This window comes from Phymastichus coffea, unplaced genomic scaffold, assembly GCF_024137745.1.
Source record: "Phymastichus coffea isolate CEN01 unplaced genomic scaffold, Cenicafe_Pcof_1.1 PCOF00186, whole genome shotgun sequence".
NCBI classification, from domain to species: domain Eukaryota; kingdom Metazoa; phylum Arthropoda; class Insecta; order Hymenoptera; family Eulophidae; genus Phymastichus; species Phymastichus coffea.
In genome coordinates, this window is record NW_026706997.1 from 65067 (window position 1) to 85798 (window position 20732).

The window sequence follows — 20732 nt, forward strand, 5'->3', positions numbered from 1 at the left end:
TGACTGTTTATCGGCGGATCGCATTTGTGCAACTAATATAGAACCGAATAGAGCGCTTTTGCTGCGCGGCGCAGTTAACGAGTTTGTTTATGACTTCTAGCGGAAAACAATAAAAAGCAGTGTGGCCGACTATACGCGGGCAGTCACGTTACGTGATTTCGATCTTCGCAGAATATAAAACGCGAATTCCGATTTGAATGTATTCTGAAACGGACTGTTACCTGATTGACACGTGCACGTAGTTAACCATGACTTTCGCATTTGGACTATTGTGTAGGTACTTGCTTATGTGATACTGCAACTTGTCTCCTATATGTCCGATGATAGTAATCTGCGAGTACACGTTCTCCTTTTTTTTCTAATCTATCGATCGTCGTTGAAATTTTTTTTTTAATTTCATTACAGCGTGACTTGATTTTTTGAAATACTCGCTAAGAAAGATATTTTTATTTCCATTTTTGTTGGCCGATCCTAAACTGCCAGTTGAGCAAAATATTATAGCTGCTTCTATTCGTACGTATTGTTTTGTATTATTCTAAATCTCCAAATTTTTTAGTGATGTAGCTTATTCTCGTGATTTTACGACGATCGAATTGCCTTACTTCATTTATTCCCAACTACTTGTTTCCTGAAATTTCACCTACTTATACTTATACTTATTAGGAATCGAATTTCCTTCTATCTATACTTATCTGTTATTTTTTCAATTATTGTAATTTTCTTTTATTTCTAATCGCAATTTTTTTTACTTGCAATAACCTCATTGAGCTTCAAAATTATTATGATTCAGAAATCCTATAGTGTAAAGTCGTTGAAATTATAATATTTAGCGTGATATAATTGTTTATGAAAATTCTAATTTTATTCGCTATGCACATCATATTGACACATTCATATTTGCATAAAAATATTTGGTTTCATTATTGACTTACGTAAATTGTCTCCAGCTGCTGCGTTTAATTATCCAAAGACTTCCTGTGCGTAATACATAAATACCATCTTTTTATCTCTACCCGGCTCTTTTAGCGATTTGCACTATCAGCTAATATTGACTTTCAGGGCTCACTTTACCGTAAATATAAATTATTTCAAATCGTTTAACTGTTAACTTGTCTCTTTTAATCTCGAATTTGGTGAACGATTTAGCCACATTACATGTTTTCTCATTTACTTTTGTTTATTGGCTGACGGACTAATCTACTTAAACTCCATTCTGACAGTAAACCCAAGCTGTAAAAATCAAGATAATTTTCGAAAAAAAAACAAACATTATTTAAAAATTCTTTTACCTATCGTTGAAAATTTGAAAACTTTGAAATGATCTGAAACGTTTTTGATGATTTCGATAGTACCGTTGAGTTTGATTTTCTTGACGCTTTTTTCCCAATCGATCTTAGGTAACATTGGTTATCATACGACTTCGGTGGTTTCCTCTGTACACCTCTCAGTCTTAGATCTACGTCGACCAGTCGTAACTCGCGAAAAGACTTTTGGAAAACTGCAGCTCGCCCAAGGAATTCGCGTCATCCTTGAAATACGCAATTCCAGAGGCACGGGGGGAGTAGTAAAAATGGGAAGGAACAAAAAGGCGCAGCGAGCCGGTGTGCACGCAACGCGGTTAATTCGACGCCCCTTGACCCAGTTACAACCAGAGTCATCGCACTCTCGCTCTCTCTCTCTCTCTCTCTCTCTCTCTCTCTCTCTCTCTCTCTCTCTCTCTCTCTCGCAATTCGTATCACTTGGCAGATCGAAATCTCGCGAGGCGTTTGTTATCAACGGATCTGGTTTTGAAAAGCACAACAAAGCTTTCTTTTTTTTCTCTTTCAGGTTCACCGTCGCTATCTGCCGTTGTGCTCCGTTTCATTCATCATAGCGACTCTCGTTATCTGCGCGGCTTGCGTTTCACGTATTCATCGTATAAGTTCGCGTATAATACACTTTGTTTCTGCTTTTCAAACAGTCCCACATGTCTTTGTTATACGACTTTTTCTCTCACTCGCGTGACGCCTAGCTTTATCGTTTCACGAGTAATTTTCCACGAGATTTTTTTTTCTTCATTTTTTTTTTTTGTTCTCTCGTACGGGTTTTCTTTCGGTTAGATATTCGTGTTCGATGTGAATTCAAATTTGTATCTCACTTTGCTTAATGTCTATTTGATTGGTTTTTGATAATTTCCTACATCTTTTTTTTTCACTCACAGTTGCTTTCGAGCGCCGAAAAATTTCAGTTTTTCAGTCTCAGGCACAATTGAGTCCTGCAACAACGCACCATAAAGTTCTCCGACGTTCACCTTTCAGTGTTCTAGCATGCGAATGGTCCAACTAGCAAAACAGCGAGTTCAATAAACAGGCTGCACGCTTGCTCGGAGGTACTTTTCCTCGGGCGTTCGTATTTTTTTGTTTCTCGCTTGGTTCAGCGACTTTTTTACTCGCTGCGTCTCTCGCATTCTTTCGAGCAGCGCGTCGCATTTCTTATCGCGGACGCAACGCGCCGGCATTTCGGAAAGACGAGGAAGACGAAGAAGAAGAAAAAAAAATTCTCGAGAGCTTTTATCTTTCGAAAGCCGTGGTCATCGCCGGTGAGATTCTCGAGCGTTAAAACCGAATCTCTCGGTAGCCGCGAGACCAGTCGGTTCTGCGCGCTCGCCAAGTGTGTTACGCGTGCGACGCGCTCGCGGCAAACTTCGCGCGAGTGCTTCGTTTTTTTCTCCTCTATAAGTGCGTGCGTGCGTGCGTGCGTGCGTGCGTGCGTGCGTGTATTTCGTCTTTTCCTTTTCTTTTTTCTTTTTTCCGCTGGAAAAGTGGAGCAGTTGGCGAATTCTCGGGGGACCTTGCCGAAGCTGCGCACGCCTGTGTTTGTATGTGCTCTATGTGGATGCTAATCACAGTTGCGCGATACTTCTTTTTTTTTTTTTCATCGCGGTATGGCGCAGATGTTTCGTCCCGTCCCTGTACGTTTTAAACGAGATTGCTGTTTTTTTTTTCACGCACGGTCACTCGAAGTTCCTAACGGGCACTTAAATTGAGCGAAATCGCTTCGGACTCGTTGACAGGGAAAACAAGTGCGCGCCAGTGTATCGATGAACGTTTTGCGCGTACTTTATTTTTTTCGACACTGGATTGCAAAATAGACCTGCGTCGGATTCAACATTTTCGATTGTGCATGGGAACGGAGATCGGAGTGTTAAACGCGTATTAAAGTTCTCAGACCTACGATTATCACAAAGAAGTCGACTACTTAGTCAAGTTCGATCAGCGATAAACCTTTACACATAGCTTTATCTGATAGCTTAACTCTCGAGTACATTTCCTTAACCAAAGGGGGGAAAAAAGATGGATATCTACTACTTACACACATAAAAGCAAACTATCTGGAAAATAAAGTACATTCGACAATCGGCATTCAACGCGTAGGCAGCCAATAAAGTGACAATGCTTACGCTCGTACCGTAAAATCTCAACGCGTCGCACGCACTTTCAAAATTTCAAGTGGGCTCCCGCTGCTCGATAGCGTGTATTCTTTCGTGTCGTGAATTGATAGGTTTCAGTGCGTACGTGCGTCGAATCGCAGGATCGCGAGAAGAAAAGACGAGCTTTACTCGCGCGCGACCACGAAGTCGAACGAAAGTCTACGCTCCCACGAGCTAGCAAATCGAACGTTGGAGGAGACAGAGAAAAACGAAAAAATTGGGGAACTTCGCGTCCTCCTCGATCGCCAACGAAAGCGGACGGCTACTCGCGCTCGATCGGCAAAACGGAATCGCGCCGGCAATTGCGATACGCGCAATGCATACTTAACGAGCGGACCATTTTGGAAACGGACGGCGCCGCGACGGGACTGCTCAACTCCAAATTCGAAATGTTCGCGCGCAACCCGATTTCCAAACCGTGCGCGCGCTTGCGTGTGCGCGCGCGCGCTTGGAAGCGAAGTAATTGTTTTGCCATCTGTTCGCTGCAGAAATGATTTTGCCCGCGACGAGGACGCGAGACGTCAGTGCACGTCCACGAGCGCTGGATACGCCGTGGGAACGCCGCGGCGATGCTCGTCGAGCAGCTTGTTGACGAGCGCTTGTTTTGCGCCTGACCGCGCGTGAGACCGAACCGACTTGGCGTCTCGCGGTCGGACGGCGAGGAGAAGCGAGAAGAGGCCGGCGCGAGCGTCGTCGCGCCTGTACCGGGGGGAACGAACGAGGGCGCGGGACGCGATTTGGACTGATGACGAGATTGGCTTAATCTCGGTGATCGCTCGATCATCGGATCTAAATGGCAAACCCATGTCATCCGTCAGAGGCAGTTCAAGTTTGTCGAACGACGACGCGGGAGACGATCTACAGCAGGCGAGCTTATTCAACGGTAAGCTTGCGCTTTTGCACATTATTATTCATCGATAAGCGGCCTTTTTTTCCTTTTCTCTCTGTTCCTTTGATAACAACCGATTGCCGTCGATTCATATGCAAATAGTACCGTTGGTTCGGCTTTTCTCGGGATTTCCTTGAGCCGCTTGACCCGAACGCTCGCAAATTACTACTGCGCGCATCCACGCTGTGTACTCTTTTCTCTTGCAGGCTACCAGCTTCGGTACCTCAGTTGATACTCGGCGCGTAAATCAGTTTTGCTGCCAATGTAAACCATCTGATTTATTGTACTACTTGTTCTTTGATTCTCATTGACAATCTCGTTTACCAAATTATTTCTTCAAATAACTTAGAAATTTCATTATTTCTCACGTACCTCATTGCTCATTTATTCTGCGTGTCCTCGAATTATCAGCGCTCATAAATTTCATTGTACTTTACGGGACCATTAGCTTAATTGTGCATAGCAATATTACTTGTTTAACGTAATAATATAATTACTTCATTGTGCGCCACGTTAATTTCACGAACTCCAGAAATATTTTCATTGTGTTTTTCTCGCTTTTAATGATATTGTTTTTTTTTTCAGCTACCTTACAAATAACAATTACGCGCGTACTATGCATTGTACTTCTTTCGCTTCATACTTGGGCAAATTGATCCACACGTCATTCTATGCACTAAATTTATTTGTATTCCTGATGCGTTACATTCCTTCGTATTCTGGCACGACGACTTCTATATTTTTCTTTTCAACTTTCATTTTGTCCTCGACACTTCTGTAACAACAAACACTGAAACAGTTCGCTAAGAATAAAATAAACGAAAGCCTTCCAAGTCATATCATTAATCTACTATTTTGCGCGTATTTTGGGGACTAGCACCTGTCGTTCGTTTTATTTCGAGCATCGGACGATACGCCAACAAACGTAATCGTCAAATTCGACGTTGCCGGCGAATCGTTTATTTTCGACGACTAGTTCACCTTTGAGAGCTCTAATTGCGCAGCGCCAAGCAACTTTTTTTTTCTTCTTCTTTGTGCAAAGCCGCGGAGTAAATACTCTCCTGACAGTTTACCGCATCGAGTGGGATTACGCTACGCGCGCGACTCCTCGCGTTTTTTGCTCGCATTATCCGCTGCCTGCAACATCGCTGCGGGCGTCGAAAGAAATGAAAATTTAATAAGGTGAAGTGGGGCCCCAACCATCGCCCCGCTTCAGTGAGATACCATACCACTAAAAAAAATCGTTGGCCTTAAGCCTTACCAATACAAGCATGTCAATCAACTTATTTTGGTAGGGCTTACCTCCAACTCGTGTATCTCTCCTCCTACGTGCGACTATAAAAATTTTTTTTCTCAGTTTCAACCTTTCATGACTTCCGTTGATCTATGACCTAACGGAACGTGAGTTGCGCTCTTATTTTTATGGCTCGATGTATTTGACGACAACTTGCGCTCTAATTTTATTGTTTTGACGTAGTCTTGATAAATTTGCTTCAGCGCAGTTTCACGTTACTTGTTGAACCGAATGCAGTACAACGCTGCAGCTTCAGAGGATGTTAGACCAGCAGTTTTCGATTGTAACGGTATTTTAGGCTTTGCGAAAAAACATCTTCCATCTTTTCTAATGAAATTCACTAAATTTTATTGTTAACGGCATTATTTTAGATGAAATTGTGCTATATATGTGGCACCTTATTTCTAGAAGTGTTACAGGCTCAATATTTCCAATGTTCAAGAACTCCGATCAAATAAACCATGTTTTTTACTTCAATACTTCATTTCTTTTAATATTCTCCTTAGTTTACTCAAAAAAGTGATTCTTTTTACTCGCTCAATTACTAAAAAATTACAATCAATGGACATTACATTCGATTCATATCATTAGTAAACAAATATACAAATATTAATAATATTTAAAAACATTAAAAATAAAATTTTACTACTAAATTTGTTTGAGTTAATCTACTTTTGTCGTGATAAAAACTCGATGTGACCTATAATTGCTCTAACGAATCCAATAAATCTATTTTCTAGGTTGAAATTTTTCAAACTATCATCGATTCCAATGGGATCGTTTTCATAATACTATAAGCAATTGAATCTTATCCAAAATGACAAGACACTTTCCAAACGCACTATACCTCAACCAAGACTAAAGGTAGATTTACAAATTGTTCCAGCATACAATCATAAGGGATATTTTAATTCATTTCCATTAATCATTTGACTACTATTATTCATTAATCCCTTTCTATTCCTCAACTCCCTGTAAAGAACAACTCAGTTACTCTCGCATATAAAATCACTATTATTTTCATTTACTTACTATTTGTACAAATCCATTATGTCGTATTCAATTTCTGAACAATCTCATTAGTGAAGATACTGAATACACCATATTTTCTTTAATCAAAAATTTTCATTGCTCATTAATTATCATTTCATTTTCTGATTTCCAGCTTTTATGACAAATCATCAATTCGTTTGGTTAACTCAAATAATTTCGACTCCTGCAATCCTTTCTAAAAATCACTCAGAGTTACTTTATCATTGAAAATCAACACCTTCTCCATAATTTTAAATTATTATCTGATCCTTCCAATGAATGTTCTTCAATTTCAAGAATGTTGATATTTATCATTAACAAATATTTCAATTATGCTATGATAACGTAAATTAAGGTTGATAAACGATCTCTCAAATTCTTTGTTAGGGGGAAATATTAAAAATCGTAGATACATTAATGACTAGCATGTTTGTTAAAACACTATACCATTTCAAGAAATAACGAAAAGTAATCCTAACTGGTAACGAATGTTTCGAGAAACTACTTACAGATACATTCTTATTACGATTCTAAACCGTTGGATATACTATCACTTCATTAACTATACATCTGACGAAATATATCTGTTAGCTTTCAAATTGATCAGCTTCATCAATAACAATGATCATGAAAATTTACTGCTAATCCATATTAACTATAAACTTACAATTTATACAGCTACTCGAATAAGGTACCGTCAATTATTTCGATCTCTAAGGATTGGAATTGTTCTATAAATCTTTTATTGAATGAATTAAGCTTATTCTGCTGTTTTCCAATAATCAAATGATATGAAAAAGCTTCGAAAATCTAATCCGATAGGGTTACTCGTGAAGAGGTTAATTGTTTGTCGGTTCTTCGTCAATACTTAATAATTACTTCGTCTTTCCCAAATCACATTAATTTTCTATATTAAACAAAGCAGTGCATCATATGTTTAACATTTGAATTTCAATCTTATGAATCTCTGTTATTGGACAATCGGGACTTAAAATAGAATAATAAGAATTCGATTAGGGACTTCTGATACCACACTTTATCTCTCGGTTATGTCTTACACTATTTACTTTAACATAGAATCTTGCAATTGTTTCGACAAATAACTTAGATATACTATTTTATAGAGGATTGACGTCTTTCATCCTATCATCATTTTATTAGATCTTCGGGCGGGTAATTCTTTCATGTGTTATCGAAGATTTTAAACTTTGTCATTAACGACATTTCTAACCATGTTCTCCTACGATTCATTAGCTACAAATGTCATTCTTTTCTGGAGATTTGTCCTAAGAATCTTTCCTTCTTTTCATTATCTACGATTTCAACAATACCTCAAAGCTTTATTTGAAAGGAATTCAACGTATTCTACCTTAAACTCAATCCACTATAAGGATATCTAAAAGGAAAAAAATATAGAAAAGTAATCCTAAGGGATAACGATTGTTTCGAGGAACTACTCACAATACTTTCTTATTGCGATTCAAGACCATTGGATATAATATTACTTCAGTATCAATACATCTGACTGAATATCTATGGTAGCTTTCGAAATGATCAGCTTCATCAATAACAATGAACATGAAAATTTTCTGCTAATCCATATTAACTATAAATTTACTATTTATACAGCTACTCGAACAAGGTACCGTCAATTATTTCGATCTCTAAGGATTGGAATTGTTCTATAAATCTTTTATTGAATGAATTAAGCTTATTCTGCTGTTTTCCAATAATCAAATGATATGAAAAAGCTTCGAAAATCTAATCCGATAGGGTTACTCGTGAAGAGGTTAATTGTTTGTCGTTTCTTCGTCAATACTTAATAATTGCTTCGTCTTTCCCAAATCACATTAATTTTCTATATTAAGATAAGCAGTGCATCATATTTTTAACATTTGAACTTCAATCTTATGAATCTCTGTTATTGGACAATCGGGACTTAAAATAGAATAATAAGAATTCGATTTGGGACTACTGATTCCACACTTTATCTCTCGGATATGTCTTACACTATTTACTTTAGCATAGAATCTTGCAATTCTTTCGACAAATAACTTAGATATACTATTTTATAGGGGATTGACGGCTTTCATCCTATCATCATTTTATTAGATCTTCGGGCGGGTGATTCTTTCTTGTGTTATCGAAGATTTTAAACTTTGTCAATAACGACATTTCTAACCATGTTCTCCTACGATTCATTAGCTACAAATGTCATTCTTTTCTGGAGATTTGTCCTAAGAATCTTTCCTTCTTTTCATTATCTACGATTTCAACAATACCTCAAAGCTTTATTTGAAAGGAATTCAACGTATTCTACCTTAAACTCAATCCACTATAAGGATATCTAAAAGGAAAAAAATATAGAAAAGTAATCCTAAGGGGTAACGATTGTTTCGAGGAATTACTCACAATACTTTCTTATAGCGATTCAAGACCATTGGATATAATATTACTTTAGTATCAATACATCTGACTGAATATCTATGGTAGCTTTCGAAATGATCAGCTTCATCAATAACAATGAACATGAAAATTTTCTGCTAATCCATATTAACTATAAATTTACTATTTATACAGCTACTCGAACAAGGTACCGTCAATTATTTTGATATCTAGGGATAGGAATCAAACTCTTAATCTTTTATTAAATGATTTAAGCTCATTCTACTTTTTTCAATATGCAAATTAAATGAAAAATGTAGAGAATAGAAAATCTAATCCTATAGGGATACTCGTGAAGAGGTTAATTGTTTGTCGGTTCCTAGTCAATGCATAATAATTGCTTCGCCTTTCCCAATTCACATTAATTTTCTATATTAAAATAAGAAGTGCATCATATTTTTACCATTTGAATTTCAATCTTATGAATCTCTGTTATTGGACAATCGGGACTTAAAATAGAATAATAAGAATTCGATTTGGGACTTCTGATACCACACTTTATCTCTCGGTTATGTCTTACACTATTTACTTTGGCATTGAATCTTGCAATTGTTTCGACAAATAACTTAGATATACTATTTTATAGGGGATTGACGTCTTTCATCCTATCATCATTTTATTAGATCTTCGGGCGGGTAATTCTTTCATGTGTTATCGAAGATTTTCAACTTGTCTTTAACGACATTTCTAACCATGTTCTCCTAAGATTCATTAGCTACAAATGTCATTCTTTTCTAGAGATTTGTCCTAAGAATCTTTACTTCTTTTCATTATCTGCGATTTCATCAATACCTCAAAGCTTTATTTGAAAGGTATTCAACGTATTCTACCTTAAACTCAATCCACTATAAGGATATCTAAAAGGAAAAAAATATAGAAAAGTAATCCTAAGGGATAACGATTGCTTCGAGGAACTACTCACAATACTTTCTTATTGCGATTCAAGACCATTGGATATAATATTACTTTAGTATCAATACATCTGACTGAATATCTATGGTAGCTTTCGAATTTTTCAACTTTATCAAAAACAATGAACATGAAAATGTTCTGATAATCCATATTAACAATAAATTTACTATTTATACAGCTACTCGAATAGGTACCGTCAATTATTTTGATATCTAGGGATAGGAATCAAACTCTTAATCTTTTATTAAATGAATTAAGCTCATTCTACTTTTTTTAATATGCAAATTATATGAAAAAGGTAGATAATGGAAAATCTAATATTTAAGGGTTACTCGTGAAGAAATTAACTGTTCGTCGATTATTATTCATTACTAGAATATTTCCTTCCTCTTGCCAAATTTCAATAAATTTCCTATATCAGAATTAGCAGAATCTTATACTTTCAATAATTAAGTTGGAATCTTGTCAATCTCTGTTATTGGTCCATAGAGATTTGAAATTGAATAATACCTATTCAGTTTTGGGACTTCTGATACCACACGTTATCGTTCAATTATGTCTATAGCGAATCGATGTCTTTCATCCTATGATCATTTTATTAGCTCTTCGGGGGAATGATTCTTTCTAGTATTATCGAAGATTTTCAACTTGTCTTTAACGACATTTCTAACCATGTTCTCCTACGATTCATTAGCTACAAATGTCATTCTTTTCTAGAGATTTGTCCTAAGAATCTTTACTTCTTTTCATTATCTGCGATTTCATCAATACCTCCAAGCTTTATTTGAAAGGAATTCAACGTATTCTACCTTAAACTCAATCCACTATAAGGATATCTAAAAGGAAAAAAATATAGAAAAGTGATCGTAAGGGGTAAAGATTGTTTCGAGGAACTACTCACAATACTTTCTTATTGCGATTCAAGACCATTGGATATAATATTACTTTAGTATCAATACATCTGACTGAATATCTATGGTAGCTTTCGAAATGATCAGCTTCATCAATAACAATTTACATGAAAATTTTCTGCTAATCCATATTAACTATAAATTTACTATTTATACAGCTACTCGAACAAGGTACCGTCAATTATTTTGATATCTAGGGATAGGAATCAAACTCTTAATCTTTTATTAAATGAATTAAGCTCATTCTACTTTTTTTAATATGCAAATTATATGAAAAAGGTAGATAATGGAAAATCTAATATTTAAGGGTTACTCGTGAAGAAATTAACTGTTCGTCGATTATTATTCATTACTAGAATATTTCCTTCCTCTTGCCAAATTTCAATAAATTTCCTATATCAGAATTAGCAGAATCTTATACTTTCAATAATTAAGTTGGAATCTTGTCAATCTCTGTTATTGGTCCATAGAGATTTGAAATTGAATAATACCTATTCAGTTTTGGGACTTCTGATACCACACGTTATCGTTCAATTATGTCTATAGCGAATCGATGTCTTTCATCCTATGATCATTTTATTAGCTCTTCGGGGGAATGATTCTTTCTAGTATTATCGAAGATTTTCAACTTGTCTTTAACGACATTTCTAACCATGTTCTCCTACGATTCATTAGCTACAAATGTCATTCTTTTCTAGAGATTTGTCCTAAGAATCTTTACTTCTTTTCATTATCTGCGATTTCATCAATACCTCCAAGCTTTATTTGAAAGGAATTCAACGTATTCTACCTTAAACTCAATCCACTCTAAGGATATCTAAAAGGAAAAAAATATAGAAAAGTGATCGTAAGGGGTAAAGATTGTTTCGAGGAACTACTCACAATACTTTCTTATTGCGATTCAAGACCATTGGATATAATATTACTTTAGTATCAATACATCTGACTGAATATCTATGGTAGCTTTCGAAATGATCAGCTTCATCAATAACAATTTACATGAAAATTTTCTGCTAATCCATATTAACTATAAATTTACTATTTATACAGCTACTCGAACAAGGTACCGTCAATTATTTTGATATCTAGGGATAGGAATCAAACTCTTAATCTTTTATTAAATGAATTAAGCTCATTCTACTTTTTTTAATATGCAAATTATATGAAAAAGGTAGATAATGGAAAATCTAATATTTAAGGGTTACTCGTGAAGAAATTAACTGTTCGTCGATTATTATTCATTACTAGAATATTTCCTTCCTCTTGCCAAATTTCAATAAATTTCCTATATCAGAATTAGCAGAATCTTATACTTTCAATAATTAAGTTGGAATCTTGTCAATCTCTGTTATTGGTCCATAGAGATTTGAAATTGAATAATACCTATTCAGTTTTGGGACTTCTGATACCACACGTTATCGTTCAATTATGTCTATAGCGAATTGATGTCTTTCATCCTATGATCATTTTATTAGCTCTTCGGGGGAATGATTCTTTCTAGTATTATCGAAGATTTTCAACTTGTCTTTAACGACATTTCTAACCATGTTCTCCTACTATTCATTAGCTACAAATGTCATTCTTTTCTAGAGATTTGTCCTAAGAATCTTTACTTCTTTTTATTATCTGCGATTTCATCAATACCTCCAAGCTTTATTTGAAAGGAATTCAACGTATTCTACCTTAAACTCAATCCACTATAAGGATATGTCAAAGGAAAAAAATATAGAAAAGTGATCGTAAGGGGTAAAGATTGTTTCGAGGAACTACTCACAATACTTTCTTATTGCGATTCAAGACCATTGGATATAATATTACTTTAGTATCAATACATCTGACTGAATATCTATGGTAGCTTTCGAAATGATCAGCTTCATCAATAACAATGAACATGAAAATTTTCTGCTAATCCATATTAACTATAAATTTACTATTTATACAGCTACTCGAACAAGGTACCGTCAATTATTTTGATATCTAGGGATAGGAATCAAACTCTTAATCTTTTATTAAATGAATTAAGCTCATTCTACTTTTTTTAATATGCAAATTATATGAAAAAGGTAGATAATGGAAAATCTAATATTTAAGGGTTACTCGTGAAGAAATTAATTGTTCGTCGATTATTATTCATTACTAGAATATTTGCTTCCTCTTGCCAAATTTCAATAAATTTCCTATATCAGAATTAGCAGAATCTTATACTTTCAATAATTAAGTTGGAATCTTGTCAATCTCTGTTATTGGTCCATAGAGATTTGAAATTGAATAATACCTATTCAGTTTTGGGACTTCTGATACCACACGTTATCGTTCAATTATGTCTATAGCGAATCGATGTCTTTCATCCTATCATCATTTTATTAGCTCTTCGGGGGAATGATTCTTTCTAGTATTATCGAAGATTTTCAACTTGTCTTTAACGACATTTCTAACCATGTTCTCCTACGATTCATAAGCTACAAATGTCATTCTTTTCTAGAGATTTGTCCTAAGAATCTTTACTTCTTTTTATTATCTGCGATTTCATCAATACCTCCAAGCTTTATTTGAAAGGAATTTAACGTATTCTACCTTAAACTCAATCCACTATAAGGATATGTCAAAGGAAAAAAATATAGAAAAGTGATCGTAAGGGGTAAAGATTGTTTCGAGGAACTACTCACAATACTTTCTTATTGCGATTCAAGACCATTGGATATAATATTACTTTAGTATCAATACATCTGACTGAATATCTATGGTAGCTTTCGAAATGATCAGCTTCATCAATAACAATGAACATGAAAATTTTCTGCTAATCCATATTAACTATAAATTTACTATTTATACAGCTACTCGAACAAGGTACCGTCAATTATTTTGATATCTAGGGATAGGAATCAAACTCTTAATCTTTTATTAAATGAATTAAGCTCATTCTACTTTTTTTAATATGCAAATTATATGAAAAAGGTAGATAATGGAAAATCTAATATTTAAGGGTTACTCGTGAAGAAATTAATTGTTCGTCGATTATTATTCATTACTAGAATATTTGCTTCCTCTTGCCAAATTTCAATAAATTTCTTATATCAGAATTAGCAGAATCTTATACTTTCAATAATTAAGTTGGAATCTTGTCAATCTCTGTTATTGGTCCATAGAGATTTGAAATTGAATAATACCTATTCAGTTTTGGGACTTCTGATACCACACGTTATCGTTCAATTATGTCTATAGCGAATCGATGTCTTTCATCCTATGATCATTTTATTAGCTCTTCGGGGGAATGATTCTTTCTAGTATTATCGAAGATGTTCAACTTGTCTTTAACGACATTTCTAACCATGTTCTCCTACGATTCATTAGCTACAAATGTCATTCTTTTCTAGAGATTTGTCCTAAGAATCTTTACTTCTTTTCATTATCTGCGATTTCATCAATACCTCCAAGCTTTATTTGAAAGGAATTCAACGTATTCTACCTTAAACTCAATCCACTATAAGGATATCTAAAAGGAAAAAAATATAGAAAAGTAATCCTAAGGGGTAACGGTTGTTTCGAGGAACTACTCACAATACTTTCTTATTGCGATTCAAGACCATTGGATATAATATTACTTTAGTATCAATACATCTGACTGAATATCTATGGTAGCTTTCGAATTTTTCAACTTTATCAAAAACAATGAACATGAAAATGTTCTGATAATCCATATTAACAATAAATTTACTATTTATACAGCTACTCGAACAAGGTACCGTCAATTATTTTGATATCTAGGGATAGCAATCAAACCCTTAATCTTTTATTAAATGATTTAAGCTCATTCTACTTTTTTCAATATGCAAATTAAATGAAAAATGTAGAGAATAGAAAATCTAATCCTATAGGGATACTCGTGAAGAGGTTAATTGTTTGTCGGTTCCTAGTCAATGCATAATAATTGCTTCGCCTTTCCCAATTCACATTAATTTTCTATATTAAAATAAGAAGTGCATCATATTTTTACCATTTGAATTTCAATCTTATGAATCTCTGTTATTGGACAATCGGGACTTAAAATAGAATAATAAGAATTCGATTTGGGACTTCTGATACCACACTTTATCTCTCGGTTATGTCTTACACTATTTACTTTGGCATTGAATCTTGCAATTGTTTCGACAAATAACTTAGATATACTATTTTATAGGGGATTGACGTCTTTCATCCTATCATCATTTTATTAGATCTTCGGGCGGGTAATTCTTTCATGTGTTATCGAAGATTTTCAACTTGTCTTTAACGACATTTCTAACCATGTTCTCCTACGATTCATTAGCTACAAATGTCATTCTTTTCTAGAGATTTGTCCTAAGAATCTTTACTTCTTTTCATTATCTGCGATTTCATCAATACCTCCAAGCTTTATTTGAAAGGAATTCAACGTATTCTACCTTAAACTCAATCCACTATAAGGATATCTAAAAGGAAAAAAATATAGAAAAGTAATCCTAAGGGGTAACGATTGTTTCGAGGAACTACTCACAATACTTTCTTATTGCGATTCAAGACCATTGGATATAATATTACTTTAGTATCAATACATCTGACTGAATATCTATGGTAGCTTTCGAATTTTTCAACTTTATCAAAAACAATTTACATGAAAATTTTCTGCTAATCCATATTAACTATAAATTTACTATTTATACAGCTACTCGAACAAGGTACCGTCAATTATTTTGATATCTAGGGATAGGAATCAAACTCTTAATCTTTTATTAAATGAATTAAGCTCATTCTACTTTTTTTAATATGCAAATTATATGAAAAAGGTAGATAATGGAAAATCTAATATTTAAGGGTTACTCGTGAAGAAATTAACTGTTCGTCGATTATTATTCATTACTAGAATATTTCCTTCCTCTTGCCAAATTTCAATAAATTTCCTATATCAGAATTAGCAGAATCTTATACTTTCAATAATTAAGTTGGAATCTTGTCAATCTCTGTTATTGGTCCATAGAGATTTGAAATTGAATAATACCTATTCAGTTTTGGGACTTCTGATACCACACGTTATCGTTCAATTATGTCTATAGCGAATTGATGTCTTTCATCCTATGATCATTTTATTAGCTCTTCGGGGGAATGATTCTTTCTAGTATTATCGAAGATTTTCAACTTGTCTTTAACGACATTTCTAACCATGTTCTCCTACGATTCATAAGCTACAAATGTCATTCTTTTCTAGAGATTTGTCCTAAGAATCTTTACTTCTTTTTATTATCTGCGATTTCATCAATACCTCCAAGCTTTATTTGAAAGGAATTTAACGTATTCTACCTTAAACTCAATCCACTATAAGGATATGTCAAAGGAAAAAAATATAGAAAAGTGATCGTAAGGGGTAAAGATTGTTTCGAGGAACTACTCACAATACTTTCTTATTGCGATTCAAGACCATTGGATATAATATTACTTTAGTATCAATACATCTGACTGAATATCTATGGTAGCTTTCGAAATGATCAGCTTCATCAATAACAATGAACATGAAAATTTTCTGCTAATCCATATTAACTATAAATTTACTATTTATACAGCTACTCGAACAAGGTACCGTCAATTATTTTGATATCTAGGGATAGGAATCAAACTCTTAATCTTTTATTAAATGAATTAAGCTCATTCTACTTTTTTTAATATGCAAATTATATGAAAAAGGTAGATAATGGAAAATCTAATATTTAAGGGTTACTCGTGAAGAAATTAATTGTTCGTCGATTATTATTCATTACTAGAATATTTGCTTCCTCTTGCCAAATTTCAATAAATTTCCTATATCAGAATTAGCAGAATCTTATACTTTCAATAATTAAGTTGGAATCTTGTCAATCTCTGTTATTGGTCCATAGAGATTTGAAATTGAATAATACCTATTCAGTTTTGGGACTTCTGATACCACACGTTATCGTTCAATTATGTCTATAGCGAATCGATGTCTTTCATCCTATGATCATTTGTTAGCTCTTCGGGGGAATGATTCTTTCTAGTATTATCGAAGATTTTCAACTTGTCTTTAACGACATTTCTAACCATGTTCTCCTACGATTCATTAGCTACAAATGTCATTCTTTTCTAGAGATTTGTCCTAAGAATCTTTACTTCTTTTCATTATCTGCGATTTCATCAATACCTCCAAGCTTTATTTGAAAGGAATTCAACGTATTCTACCTTAAACTCAATCCACTATAAGGATATCTAAAAGGAAAAAAATATAGAAAAGTAATCCTAAGGGGTAACGATTGTTTCGAGGAACTACTCACAATACTTTCTTATTGCGATTCAAGACCATTGGATATAATATTACTTTAGTATCAATACATCTGACTGAATATCTATGGTAGCTTTCGAATTTTTCAACTTTATCAAAAACAATGAACATGAAAATGTTCTGATAATCCATATTAACAATAAATTTACTATTTATACAGCTACTCGAACAAGGTACCGTCAATTATTTTGATATCTAGGGATAGCAATCAAACCCTTAATCTTTTATTAAATGATTTAAGCTCATTCTACTTTTTTCAATATGCAAATTAAATGAAAAATGTAGAGAATAGAAAATCTAATCCTATAGGGATACTCGTGAAGAGGTTAATTGTTTGTCGGTTCCTAGTCAATGCATAATAATTGCTTCGCCTTTCCCAATTCACATTAATTTTCTATATTAAAATAAGAAGTGCATCATATTTTTACCATTTGAATTTCAATCTTTTGAATCTCTGTTATTGGACAATCGGGACTTAAAATAGAATAATAAGAATTCGATTTGGGACTTCTGATACCACACTTTATCTCTCGGTTATGTCTTACACTATTTACTTTGGCATTGAATCTTGCAATTGTTTCGACAAATAACTTAGATATACTATTTTATAGGGGATTGACGTCTTTCATCCTATCATCATTTTATTAGATCTTCGGGCGGGTAATTCTTTCATGTGTTATCGAAGATTTTCAACTTGTCTTTAACGACATTTCTAACCATGTTCTCCTACGATTCATTAGCTACAAATGTCATTCTTTTCTAGAGATTTGTCCTAAGAATCTTTACTTCTTTTCATTATCTGCGATTTCATCAATACCTCCAAGCTTTATTTGAAAGGAATTCAACGTATTCTACCTTAAACTCAATCCACTATAAGGATATCTAAAAGGAAAAAAATATAGAAAAGTAATCCTAAGGGATAACGATTGTTTCGAGGAACTACTCACAATACTTTCTTATTGCGATTCAAGACCATTGGATATAATATTACTTTAGTATCAATACATCTGACTGAATATCTATGGTAGCTTTCGAAATGATCAGCTTCATCAATAACAATGAACATGAAAATTTTCTGCTAATCCATATTAACTATAAATTTACTATTTATACAGCTACTCGAACAAGGTACCGTCAATTATTTTGATATCTAGGGATAGGAATCAAACTCTTAATCTTTTATTAAATGAATTAAGCTCATTCTACTTTTTTTAATATGCAAATTATATGAAAAAGGTAGATAATGGAAAATCTAATATTTAAGGGTTACTCGTAAAGAAATTAACTGTTCGTCGATTATTATTCATTACTAGAATATTTCCTTCCTCTTGCCAAATTTCAATAAATTTCCTATATCAGAATTAGCAGAATCTTATACTTTCAATAATTAAGTTGGAATCTTGTCAATCTCTGTTATTGGTCCATAGAGATTTGAAATTGAATAATACCTATTCAGTTTTGGGACTTCTGATACCACACGTTATCGTTCAATTATGTCTATAGCGAATTGATGTCTTTCATCCTATGATCATTTTATTAGCTCTTCGGGGGAATGATTCTTTCTAGTATTATCGAAGATTTTCAACTTGTCTTTAACGACATTTCTAACCATGTTCTCCTACTATTCATTAGCTACAAATGTCATTCTTTTCTAGAGATTTGTCCTAAGAATCTTTACTTCTTTTTATTATCTGCGATTTCATCAATACCTCCAAGCTTTATTTGAAAGGAATTTAACGTATTCTACCTTAAACTCAATCCACTATAAGGATATGTCAAAGGAAAAAAATATAGAAAAGTGATCGTAAGGGGTAAAGATTGTTTCGAGGAACTACTCACAATACTTTCTTATTGCGATTCAAGACCATTGGATATAATATTACTTTAGTATCAATACATCTGACTGAATATCTATGGTAGCTTTCGAATTTTTCAACTTTATCAAAAACAATGAACATGAAAATGTTCTGATAATCCATATTAACAATAAATTTACTATTTATACAGCTACTCGAATAGGTACCGTCAATTATTTTGATATCTAGGGATAGGAATCAAACTCTTAATCTTTTATTAAATGAATTAAGCTCATTCTACTTTTTTTAATATGCAAATTATATGAAAAAGGTAGATAATGGAAAATCTAATATTTAAGGGTTACTCGTGAAGAAATTAACTGTTCGTCGATTATTATTCATTACTAGAATATTTCCTTCCTCTTGCCAAATTTCAATAAATTTCCTATATCAGAATTAGCAGAATCTTATACTTTCAATAATTAAGTTGGAATCTTGTCAATCTCTGTTATTGGTCCATAGAGATTTGAAATTGAATAATACCTATTCAGTTTTGGGACTTCTGATACCACACGTTATCGTTCAATTATGTCTATAGCGAATTGATGTCTTTCATCCTATGATCATTTTATTAGCTCTTCGGGGGAATGATTCTTTCTAGTATTATCGAAGATTTTCAACTTGTCTTTAACGACATTTCTAACCATGTTCTCCTACTATTCATTAGCTACAAATGTCATTCTTTTCTAGAGATTTGTCCTAAGAATCTTTACTTCTTTTTATTATCTGCGATTTCATCAATACCTCCAAGCTTTATTTGAAAGGAATTTAACGTATTCTACCTTAAACTCAATCCACTATAAGGATATGTCAAAGGAAAAAAATATAGAAAAGTGATCGTAAGGGGTAAAGATTGTTTCGAGGAACTACTCACAATACTTTCTTATTGCGATTCAAGACCATTGGATATAATATTACTTTAGTATCAATACATCTGACTGAATATCTATGGTAGCTTTCGAATTTTTCAACTTTATCAAAAACAATGAACATGAAAATGTTCTGATAATCCATATTAACAATAAATTTACTATTTATACAGCTACTCGAATAGGTACCGTCAATTATTTTGATATCTAGGGATAGGAATCAAACTCTTAATCTTTTATTAAATGAATTAAGCTCATTCTACTTTTTTTAATATGCAAATTATATGAAAAAGGTAGATAATGGAAAATCTAATATTTAAGGGTTACTCGTGAAGAAATTAACTGTTCGTCGATTATTATTCATTACTAGAATATTTCCTTCCTCTTGCCAAATTTCAATAAATTTCCTATATCAGAATTAGCAGAATCTTATACTTTCAATAATTAAGTTGGAATCTTGTCAATCTCTGTTATTGGTCCATAGAGATTTGAAATTGAATAATACCTATTCAGTTTTGGGACTTCTGATACCACACGTTATCGTTCAATTATGTCTATAGCGAATTGATGTCTTTCATCCTATGATCATTTTATTAGCTCTTCGGGGGAATGATTCTTTCTAGTATTATCGAAGATTTTCAACTTGTCTTTAACGACATTTCTAACCATGTTCTCCTACTATTCATTAGCTACAAATGTCATTCTTTTCTAGAGATTTGTCCTAAGAATCTTTACTTCTTTTTATTATCTG

General features: G+C 33.5%; 1 protein-coding gene across 2 annotated transcripts in view; it reads left to right on the forward strand.

Annotated features, from left to right (window-relative positions):
• The first annotated feature begins 4222 nt into the window (after positions 1-4222).
• Positions 4223-20732, forward strand: part of LOC131673583 (high affinity cAMP-specific and IBMX-insensitive 3',5'-cyclic phosphodiesterase 8) — a 60248-nt gene continuing 43738 nt past the window's right edge. For both annotated transcript variants that reach the window (XM_058951678.1, XM_058951679.1), the window contains exon 1: positions 4223-4352. In XM_058951678.1, the coding sequence (XP_058807661.1) occupies positions 4274-4352 (79 nt within the window). In that variant the 5' untranslated portion in view covers positions 4223-4273. The remainder of the gene's footprint in view (positions 4353-20732) is intronic.